Source organism: Priapulus caudatus, unplaced genomic scaffold (assembly GCF_000485595.1).
Source record: "Priapulus caudatus unplaced genomic scaffold, Priapulus_caudatus-5.0.1 Scaffold155, whole genome shotgun sequence".
NCBI lineage: Eukaryota > Metazoa > Priapulida > Priapulimorpha > Priapulimorphida > Priapulidae > Priapulus > Priapulus caudatus.
The window spans coordinates 392,816-404,398 of NW_014577216.1; the positions used below are offsets into that span (position 1 = coordinate 392,816).

General features: G+C 41.3%; 2 protein-coding genes across 6 annotated transcripts in view; one reads left to right on the forward strand and one right to left on the reverse strand.

Annotated features, from left to right (window-relative positions):
• Positions 1–1,090, forward strand: part of LOC106806344 (leucine carboxyl methyltransferase 1-like) — a gene marked incomplete in the record, with an annotated part of 23,260 nt that extends 22,170 nt beyond the window's left edge. Inside the window, 1 exon segment of the mRNA XM_014808252.1 lies at positions 501–1,090. Within this exon segment, the coding sequence (XP_014663738.1) occupies positions 501–705 (205 nt within the window).
• A 452-nt stretch (positions 1,091–1,542) lies between these two features.
• Positions 1,543–11,583, reverse strand: part of LOC106806341 (monocarboxylate transporter 4-like) — a 20,919-nt gene continuing 10,878 nt past the window's right edge. For 4 of the 5 annotated variants that reach the window (XM_014808249.1, XM_014808248.1, XM_014808247.1 and 1 more), the window contains 5 exons: positions 10,420–10,563; positions 9,341–9,856; positions 8,701–8,922; positions 3,868–4,054; positions 1,543–3,674 (listed from right to left, as the gene is read on the reverse strand). In XM_014808249.1, the coding sequence (XP_014663735.1) occupies positions 3,653–3,674; positions 3,868–4,054; positions 8,701–8,922; positions 9,341–9,856; positions 10,420–10,563 (1,091 nt within the window). In that variant the 3' untranslated portion in view covers positions 1,543–3,652. The remainder of the gene's footprint in view (positions 3,675–3,867; positions 4,055–8,700; positions 8,923–9,340; positions 9,857–10,419; positions 10,564–11,583) is intronic. The other variant, XR_001393532.1, reaches the window with a different exon arrangement.

Consider the following 11,583-nt stretch of genomic DNA (forward strand, 5'->3'; position numbering starts at 1 on the left):
CTCTCTCTCTCTCTCTCTCTCTCTCTCTCTCTCTCTTCCTCGCTCTCTTGGTATCTTTATCTCTCTCGCTCTCTCTTTCTCTCTCGTTGATATATATATATATATATATCAAGAGTACATAATAGAGATAATATCCCTCATGTACAAATCCACCTAAAGAAAGGCCTTAGAATTAGGTAAGCACAGTAACAGCACTTGTTTCGCTTCCTTATCATCAGGAACACGATGGCAACACAGCTAAAATCAGCTGCTAGCTCGCCGTGAGCACACATTTATTTTTAGCACGCTGGAAACGCTACACGCTGAATACAATTCGATGCCTAATAATCCCCAACAGCCCCCAGCGTTCCGTCATAGACAATAGAACACTAATCCCATAATAAACTTGCGCCGAACACCCTACTATATATACTCATTTGTTAGTTTTATGACTAAACACATCCTGCAATGTTGTGTTGTATAAACTTTGACTAGCATGATTTCTTTTTTCTCAATCACAGGTTCCTATTAACTGGATGGAATGGTGCCGAATCATTGGAAATGATGCAGGTTTATAAGAGGCTACCACAGGCAGATATACAGAGAATTCAAAAACTCGAGTTCATGGACGATGTCGAGGTGATCAGCCAATTGTTCCAGCATTACGCCATTACGTGGGCATTCAAAGATGCAGCTAATATTGGTCTTCAAGGAATTGCTGTCTAGTTATATTGCATTACACGTGGCTTACTATTTAATGAAATGCATTCAATATTATACAAAAGGAACCAACATGTTAAAAAAATGGCATAACAAATTCATATTTGGTCTGAAAGCACATAAGTACAAATTTAATGACTCTAGTCAGATTTCGAATAGTCGTAGAGTAAATTACAAAAAAAATTTCCCGGCATATGATGTATATTACATGGTTTTACGCACTCACATTGACATATAAACGTCTCCAGTCTTCCATGCTTCCATTGCTTTAGTCTATCTACGTTTAACTGTGCGATGTAATCTGCTTATCATGGCTTATTCTTGGAGATTCCTATATGTAATTATTGTAAATATATGCATCCTATATACACAAAAATTCTCCTACTTTCTACATACTGTTTTTATGCATACTTTGATTCTATACATAGCTTATGCATCTATATAACACTGACAGTTTGCTATAATAACTTTTTATTGACAAATTTTGAATGTAACCTCTTGAAATTTATATTTTTATCTCTGACATCATGTCAAGTTCATGTAAAAAAATGTTCTATCTCCATTTTTGAAGAAGTAAGGAAAATGCTGAACCTGCTTAAAAGTCAAGTCGTCATCAGAGAATTACCATTTTTCTGTATGTGAAGAATGCCTATTTTATGCCTGCTTATTTGCAAAAAGTAAAAAACAATAGTACAGCTTTACTGGGTATAATGGCCTACGTTCTACAGAGTGTGGCCTTTCGCCTCCAACCCTGACACTTGGCCTTCATAATAACCCTACCTGTTGGTGTTTCAATACTTTTATGTAATACGCTTGGTGATACAAACTCGAAAACTAATCGGATTTTGGTAAGTTAAAAAGGCATCTACATTTTTTATTTTTTTGAGGTGAACAATCGTCTGGTGTAGATGTGAGCACCAGTTCTGACCTGAGCCACTTAAACAGTTACACAGTCTTCTATTATGAAGAAAGTAACTGTCTTAGTAAACAAAATCAACTTGGAATGCAAAAAAACTCCGCAGATATAAACATAAACACAAGCATAAATATAGTTACTAGAAATCGCAATTTAAATGTAAATTGTAAGGATAAATAGTTTCTCGATCAGGGAATAAATATCAATGTATAAGCACTAAACCTTTAGTTAGGTTGCTCATAGTGAATTGGATGAAAATTAACTTTTGATTCTAATTACTATTTATCTCACTGGTGCACAACAATTAGAAGTTAACCAATCCATATAGTTCTTATATTCCTTGAATCCATTTCTGATTAAATCGTCTCTTCGGAGTGTCTTGAATTGTCACCCCAAATGGTAATCACAGCTAATAACCTACCCAGTAAGGGGTCGTTCACAATTATCAATATTTCCACAAGTGTACAAAGAGTACACTTTTTCGAGACCCCCCCTTCCCCCCCTAAAAATGTTGATTTTTTTCACACTATTCTTCATAGAAATACATGTACAAGAATTACATGCAAGCCCTGTTATAACGAGCACAGATATAACAAAATCTTGATATAAAGAATGAAATTTTCTGGCACAAACAAGTGGAAACAGATCAAAATTATTAAATACTGTTTATAATAAATAAGGTTCGGGTATATATATAATAATCGGGTTCTTGTGGACAATACATCCTCGTTGATGGAGGAATTTCAACAATTGATCCAGGTCACCAGCGCGGCTAGAACTATTGCCCGCCATTGTGCCGGTTGTTCACACTGCACTCGGCTGCTAGCTAGCTAGCCCGGTTCGTTCGTTCAGCGGCCCGTGCGGGGCGTGGGCCGGCCGGGGCGTCACGGCATGAGGATGCGCGCAATGCCGGCTGGGGCGCGCGGCGCGGGAAATGGATCGACATTTTTCGGAAATGCTGAAAGCGTACGGCTGGCATTGACCACCTCCCCCCCAGCGTACGGTTTGTACGCTTGTGAAAATGTTGATAACTGTGAACGACCCCTAACCAGTAGTACACGCCCAACCTGATAGCCCAACCTGGTAACACCACCCGATAAACTTGCCTGGTATCCCTAGTTGGTAACCTTATCTTGTAACATCACCCAGTAACTTTACCTGGTAACTTTGCCTAGTTGGTAGCCCATATTGGTAACCTCACTCTGTAACCGGGGACCTGGTAATCCTACCTAATAACCTCACCTAGTACCATCATTTGATAACGTACATAAAAGTTTTACACGAGAGAAATTCATATTTACTGAGAGTAACATCTGTTTGAATTGCCCTAGTCCAAAATTTATAATTGATTGCCCTTCATCAGAGATTACACGTCGATTTATTTTCATTGTGAGCTTCCTTTTCTATCTCTCTCTCTCTCTATCTCAAATTAGCCTGTTATATGTCATAGAATATTCTCTGCGATTCACATGATTTTACCGCGCCTACGACTCGTTTCTTGTTTTTGAGATTCGCCTGCTCTCTTCTCAATTGAGATACATATGTGTGCTTCCTCCCTATCTGAGATCCACCTGCATTTCACCACAGTTGAGATACACTTGCTTCTACTCAAGTGAGATAATAAATTTTTCATTTCACTTCGTCTAAGATTCTCTATGAACCTGTATTTTTGGTGCTCTAATTATTTGCAGGTATATGAGATTGCGGTTGATAATTATCAGAAGTAGATAATAGGGACTATTATACCACTGTTGCACGTAGTGTTGACTGACTACAGATCAGCCTTTCAGATCCATATTTTGTGTCCTAACAGAGCAAACTTTCGAGAGATTCATCCAAAGGCCGAAGTTGGCGAGAAACAATAATTGAATCTTTTACTAAAGATTCGTTCTGCAGCATTTGCTAGCAACTCTGTGCTTGAGTGTTAACAATCCTTTGTTTGAAAGAACTACGCGGTAGTAACAATGCTGACCTTGCGCCTTGACATTGAGACGTTGTAGAATGTTGGACGATATCACTAACTCCACCAAGCATCTATTAGATGGACGTAACTTGCTCCCTGCAAAATTAAATTCTTTTACACAAAAATAGAGGTATTGTCCACAATCAAAGAACCATTTACAACGTGTTAATGGATAGTAAAAAATGGTCGGATTGGTCAGAACCAATCAGGCAAGAATTCACAAACTATTAATGGATAGAAATGCAAAGCCAAGAGATCGAATGTCAGCAATATTGGATCCTAAACGTACGACAACATTTCCTGCATGACCGGCGTGATGTATTCGCCTGTGTTGTTTTCCAGCTTGTCTCTGCCTTGCTTATGCTCCTTCTGCTCTAGATGCATGACAATGAAGAAGAGTACGACAGCACCCATGACCAGGATTCCAGAAATGACAAATCCTACCACGTAGCTCCCAGTGACATCGTATGCCCACGCTGAAATGTGAGAACGCACTGATTGTGAACCGGAGAGGAATCTCTGAATCTTCACCATAAGAAATGCAATAGTCAAGCAATTATGATATACTACAGTGCAATGAGACTAGAATCTTGTGTTTACAACTAAATTTAATTTAACTAAACTATTTAATTTGGTCCCGTTCTTTTACTATACATAGGATCTCTGCTAGAGTGAGCCAGTAACATGGAACCCCTTAGTGTTATGAATGAAAGAATTAATTATAAGACGTAAATCAATGGAGTTTGGACTAGTGTAGATATGTCAGGGGGCTTGAATTTATCAGAACACATCACAAACCAGGGGCACACCAATGAAACCCACCAGGTGTAAAGAGTAAGAATAACGTTGCGAGATAAATCGTGTGATAGCTGCAGGAGATACATTTCACAGTAATAAACTGAGCGCAGACACATTGGCAGTAGGCATAACTTGTGAGTAAAAACTACCAAAAGCCGGAGAATAGTAAAGCATAGGAACCACAATATATATCACAATGTGCGCAGCGTGACGCTATTAGCACTTCCAATATATTCATTGTAATTTATTATTTCATATTTATTGTTTACTTATAATACAAAGCGGGTGTAAAAGTTCCTTGAAGTCCAAGAATGCATTGCAAGCAGGGATTGCATCGTGCTGGTTCGAGTCAGATCGACAGCCTTGACACTGGGATGGGTGAGATTACACAGTTGATTTCAACATGCGCGTACAGGCTGGCCGGGCTAAATAAAGCATGAGTGTTTGCGGCTCGAGTCACTTTTGCCACACTTTTCAGGTGGAGTCCCTTAAATTTCGAGTCACATGAACTTTGAATCAGTTTACCTACAAACTATTGAGCTTTCTCTCACAAAAGTTGTTTTTTAACAAATTACCGACAGTGATAAGCCATCTGCTGTACTCGCTCCCACGTAACCTTTGCCATTTGAAATGCTGTATTGGTCCTTTTGAACTTTGAGACCATTCCCATTATTAGCTCAGCTGACGAAGTCAGATGCAGCTTGTAGAATCGCATGAATGTAAGTCCGTCCGCCCGTCGCCGTCCGGTCCGTGCGTACCGTTACCACAAATCTTAAACCACGCGACTTACATCTTGATATTCGGGGGGGGGGGGATCGCGAAAAGGACACGGGATGCCGAATTTGGGGAGTCAAGGGTCAAAGGTCAAAGGTCAAGATGTGTCAATGGAGGGGGAATATTTCCCCCTTAACTTAAGGTATAGGAGGAAATACGGATTGCGACACAAATTCTCACGGCTCGACCTACCGCTCTTAATATTCGATGTATAGTGGGATGAGGTCACAGTCAAAGGGCAGTGGGGGAAAGGTCAGATATCAGACATTTTCTGAGGACATGTCTAACGGACCGAGTGCAAAACTTTTTTTGTTCAGCGCAGACCTACCATTTTCAGTCCTTTATGAAAGGACGTGAAATCTACTTTTCCGCTGACGTGCGAAGAGTAAGTGGTCTGATAACCTTGTAATACTGTGGAGATTTCAGGGGGAGTAAGAGTTGTGAGTTTCAGGGGGATAACGTCATACAACCAGAGACCAACCATCGCAACAGAGGTGGAAGTTTTTCCTGCTGAGAGGGTGCGCCAGCCATGTGGGAGATCAGGGAGTTGCACCCTCACATCCACGCGCCGGGCAAGAGGGTGGCGCCCAAGCCGAGCACGTGCAGACAAGGGGGTATGATGCGCTCGCGCGTATACTGACAAGGGGTGCATCACCTGTACACGTGTAAGCGAGGGGTACAACGCCAGGCACCGAGGGCACGGGACGGAGGAGCGCGCCTGGATCCTACGTCACCACGGGCTCCTATATATAGCAGCCAAGATCAAATGGTAAATATCAGTCAGTCTTCGGACGCGCACGAACGACCGAATCGAACGAACGAAAACGATCACGCTCGAGCCAGAGCGGCACACACACCGTCGGAGGGAGAACCTCGCACAAGCTTGACGACGCCCGAGAAGGTATACCTTATACTAAGGAAGCTATAGCCTACACCACGGCGGGGAGACACACTGCCAACCACGAACTCGGCGCGAAGCCGCGGAGCACACGACTGGGTAAGAGACAGAGACGGCTACAATATTAACCCATAGAATAGCTAAGAGAAGTTTAAACGTGTAATCACCTAAAACGAGTAAAGTAACGGACCAGGAGCAATATATATTATATATATATCTATACGCTATATTCGAAATACGTGCAGTGAACGTTATTCTGATATTCGTATGTGATGATAAACCATCAGTTGTATAAAGACTATCAAGTACTTGCGTTCATTTCACTCTGGTTTTCTGTCTGACTGCATCACCGTCCTACCTTCTCGCGTAGAGACGAAAAATGATCCGACAGCAAATAAATTCCACGTGCTAACCACAGCGCGTGGGAAAATCCAGTGTGCCACCCTAGGGCCACTACAATACCGTCGAAGACAGAGAGTAAATAACATGATATACTATTGTTCATTTGGTATACAGGACAGCTGTGTAAAGTTAATAACGCTGGCCTAGACAGTGGTAGAATTAGCCAATTACAGACAGTAACGTAGAACGGACTGACCACAAACAATAGGTAGGCGTGTCTACCTATGTGGGTATATAACGCGTCGTGTTCGACTAGAGAGAGAGCATCGGAGAGAGAGTCAAACAGAGGATTTGTAATATATACGAGATTGGTTAGAGCCGGCTACGATTCAGCAATAACCTCGTAAGATTGTGATGTTACTCGCGCACATCCACTGTAAGCGTTCGCCCACTATGCTTATGCATGAGTTAGTGCTGGTACAATTAAGAGATAACTGGATACGTACATTAATAGTCGTTATGTCGCTTTATAAACCTGTAGTTAAATAGACGCTAGCAAGGTGTAATACAACACACTCACGCGTAACCACTATTACGATCACGGGTAGAAATAGACTTCCCTATAACCTTTTGACCCTCAAGAGGAGGTAACATGGATTTGTGACTCGTTAACAAATGAATTGAACTGCTTTTGCTATTAGAGCCCCCCCCCATCTCCACCGTGCCCCACGACCCTCACCCCCCACCCCACTACGCTCAAGCACCGAACGGCATATCCATGATAACGTTAATATAGCGAAGTCATTAAATATATCTTTAATATATCATTAAATATAGCGAAGTCACAGCTATATCTTTATTACTGTACAACCGTATACGCAACAGCCTACTCACGCGGTGGCGGGAGGCGACGGCACTAATCGGCTTGCCAAGTGATTATCAGAAGAAATACCGGCCTCAGTACACGTCAGTTGAGCGCTGTCGCTCTGCGGCACTTGTTTGATCCAGTTGTGAAACAGGCACTGTACGAACTACGTTCCATGTTTTTTTAAGATTTTAGATAACCCATCTGCTTATTCAGGGTTGTGTTGATATGCATGGAACCGTTCGTACTACAGATGGGAAGTTTTTTTAGGTGTAAATTTAGTTGGAAAAATGTGCGAGGCATCTGGGGAGGAATTACAGAAAGTGGATTAAGCCGGCAATTAGGTCAAGGCCAAACGCTACTTTCATCTTTAACAAAAATACCCCACCCCATACAAGCTTGACATGTTGTTATAATTATAATTCATGAACGTGAACAGATTTATGCTGTGTCATGCTGAAATGCAGACCGAGTACGAACCAATGAAGAATCGAAATGGAAAATTTAGGGCACTGCTGCTACAGCTGCCACCTCGTTTGGCTAGTACTCACCACAACCCTGCATGCACCCACTGAAACGCCAGTTCAATTCCTTTACTAAATGCCCTATTTTAAACTTAATATAAAAACGCATCGAAATAATATACAGCCCCCTACATTGTCCTACAGACACAAAAGCTACGTACATAGCTATTCATGAGGTACACATGTATGCGTATGCAGCGTATCTACGATATATATATATATATATATCCAGTAATACCCAACATTACGATAACTCAGGTTACATAAATTCACCCAACTGGAAGTTGTAAATTATTACCACATTTTAAAATTGCAAAACGACATGATAACCCAATTTTTCAAGGGAATGAACAGTGTGTTACATCAGAAATTTAATGATGTGCCTAATCACCATGCATCAATAAAATGCATGTAATACATAGATATATCCACCTGTAAACAGGTTGGGCCTTTTAAAGTAACAGGGAAAAGTGGTTCACGTAACAAACGGGTTTTCCGGAATTCATTACTTTCATGGTATTGGTGTAGCTTATAATGGTAAATGAGTGAGCAGATCAATAAGAGCATGTGTGTAGAAACCAATAGCAACCGTAGGATATTGATTAATATGCAAGACATAGAGTATGCATGTCACCAAGGAGATAGGATACTCTATGTCTTGCATATTATTAATCAATATCACAACTAGGAGAAGCAGAAGAGGTGAATGTACAAGCATGGAATGGGAGATACCAATTGATAAACGCATGAGACAAAAACAAAAGGGCATTACAAAGAGCAGTTGGGTGAACAGGCACACCAAAAGTTCAATAGGTGTAATCTAGAAGTGATAGGGCTGCAAGGATACATTGCCTGTGGTTGCGCATAAAGGAAATAATGGGAACAAAAGTAGGCTTACTAGAACAGTATAGAAGCGAATACCTGCCAATGGAATCCCTATCATGCTGCCAAACCCTATGGCACACATCTGCATTGAGTAGACTGCTAGGAAATTGTGCAATCCAAACATATCCATCGTGAGCATAGCAAGCACAGCAATCTTAATGCCGTAAGAAATGCCGAAAGCTCCTAGGATGACGTGGTAGTATATGATATGATTACATGCTAGCAGTAGCACTCCGCAGGCACCGTGAGCTATTGAACCTGTCCAAAAACATAAACGTATGTAATGTAAATGCGGAAGAAAATCAAGTTGAACCGAGCAATGGTGAATGCAGGATAAAAACACAGCAACAGAAAATGCAGAATAAATGCAGTGACAAACAGACATGTCTTAAAACAGACTGCAACACATCATTAGATGACTCAGCAATCGAAAAATATTAAAATTGGGTCATTTTCTTCTGAATATGGTTTGCATCAAGCCACGTAACCTACTGTAATCTGGTATATCGTTGCTGCCAAAATTATACATATATATCCGCTGGCTAAAAATTAAAAAAATTCTAACAAAAAGTACAGAATTTTTCTCAAGACAGAAATCCGTCTAGAGACGGACAATTAACACCAATGCACATAGCAACGTGCGCACAACCGCGCATTCACAGACTACGTAACCTACCTATGTTGAAAATCCACGCGGTCGCGTGGGGCACGTGTCCGATGAAGGCTATAACGACGCGCACAATCACAGTGCATATTCCCATCGTTGTCATCAGCCAGGCGGCCTGCGTGCGCGGCACGCCGGTCGACACCGCATAGTCGATACTCAACACCAACACGATCATCAGGCCCTGACTCCAGAGGAACGTGTTCAACGTGTACAGCGACATCTTCGGCTCCTTGAAGAGATGCATCGCAAAGATCTCGCGCAGCGTCACCTTGCTCTTGCGATCGTTGAGGCGCATGGGCCGCTGCAGCGCGCCGGCTACAATGATCTGCATGCACATGCCCGCGTTGATCAGACACGTGCCGCGCCAGCCGAGGCTCTCGTTCAGAAAGTTCGTCAACGGCCCGGCGATCATCACAGAGGTGGCGCCACCGGCGAACGCCATCGCCGTGACAACGTAGCGATGCTTCTCGAAGTAGAGCCCGACCGAGTAGAGTGCCGGTAGGTGGGATCCGCCTAGACCGATTCCTGTAAGGGAGAGCGAGGTAGTAAAATATAAACGGTGAAGTAAATATGGCCACGTCGGAAATGAATGATGTTGTTTGTAATGATAGTCTGTCAATCACTGCCAACTTGTCTGGTGTCAGATCCATTATCGCTAAATAGTCGAATCTGTATCAGCAGACGTCTCTATAGAACGAAGAGCTGTCTATCAAAAATCTTGAGTTTGTTGTGTTTTCCTTGAATGGCAGTTATAGGCAACCCACTTCTATAGATACCTGTCCATAATAAGTACTTTTGGGGGTTTCCTTTGACTGACCTGCATATATACAGGTTTGACTGTACATGATTGATACTTTATCTGTATCGATCGATTCCTGACAATTTAACCTTGCCACAAAATCGCCACAGCATGTTGCTCCACTGACATTTTACTTACTTAAATAATGACTACAGCAACTATTTACACTGACTACGCCAGAAGACATTAATTTATTCACGCTATCCTAAAATTGTTTTTCGAAACACAGGCGCAACAATAACAGTAATCCTGAAATGATCTACAGATAAAGAAAGACATTAATAGCCACCTGTCATAACTCCATATGATATGAATAGGAAATAATGGTCAGTGGTAAAAAAGGAGATGGCTTGTCCGAGGGTTGCAACAATACCAGAAGCTATCATGCACCACCTCACTCCAAATCTTTGTGTTGCCAAGTTACTGAAAGGACCTGCAATAGCAGAAAACAAGATTGGTGAAACTAGATGCCAAGTAATTTGGAAAATTCCTATTTCACAGAAATCAACAACGTCCAAAGCAAACCCATTTGAAAAGGAATTGCGCTCGTAATCTTGTTTGCCTAGAATCCTGCCCACACATATATAAGATGAACGACTCTTGCGATGGTAATAACAGTCGTAGACAAACATGAGCACAACGATGGAAGTAACGTAATCGTCCGATGCTATGGTCAATGGACTGCAACTATATTCTACACCACATGCATGCACCCTGCCAACAAAAAAAATAAAATAAAATAATAAAATAAAAAAATAAAATAAAATAAAATAAAATAAATAAAATAATAATAAAATAATAAAATAAAATAAAATAATATAATGTGATGCACTTAATATAATTTTTAATGATTTAATGTGCGCATAATGTGCACACTGGGGTTAAATTTCAGCACAATAACGACGATGGCAAGTGCCATGGTGCCTCTGAAGCCCATCCCAGTGGCACCCTGTGGTCACATTGTTTGCCTCTATGTCCCTCCCCATAAATACATATGTATACATTCCTCATTGACTCACATAAAATGTTGGGAATAACTTTCCCCCGGGCGTAGATTGAGGGTGCCGCTACGTGGCAGCACTAGTGTTAAGATTAAGTAAGATTAGTTAGTGTTAAGATTAGTGTTAGTATAAAGGGTTAGGGTTAGGGTTAGGGTTAGGGTTAGGGAAATAAGGGTATAATAATATAGGGAAATGATTATAAACGCCTTGTGCAGTGACATCATAAGACGTGATCACGTGCTGTCAATCTACGCCCGGGGGAAAGTGACACCCTAAAATGTTGACCTTTATAATTTTTGGTTTGGTGTCCCCCCAACTTGGCCAAAATTTCCGATTAAAGCAAAGGCAACACTACCATAAATATTTTAAACTTTTTTAACCCCTGTTCACGTGCTATCTAATAATGTACTCGATTACAAATCTAACAATGTACTCGATTACAAATCTAACAA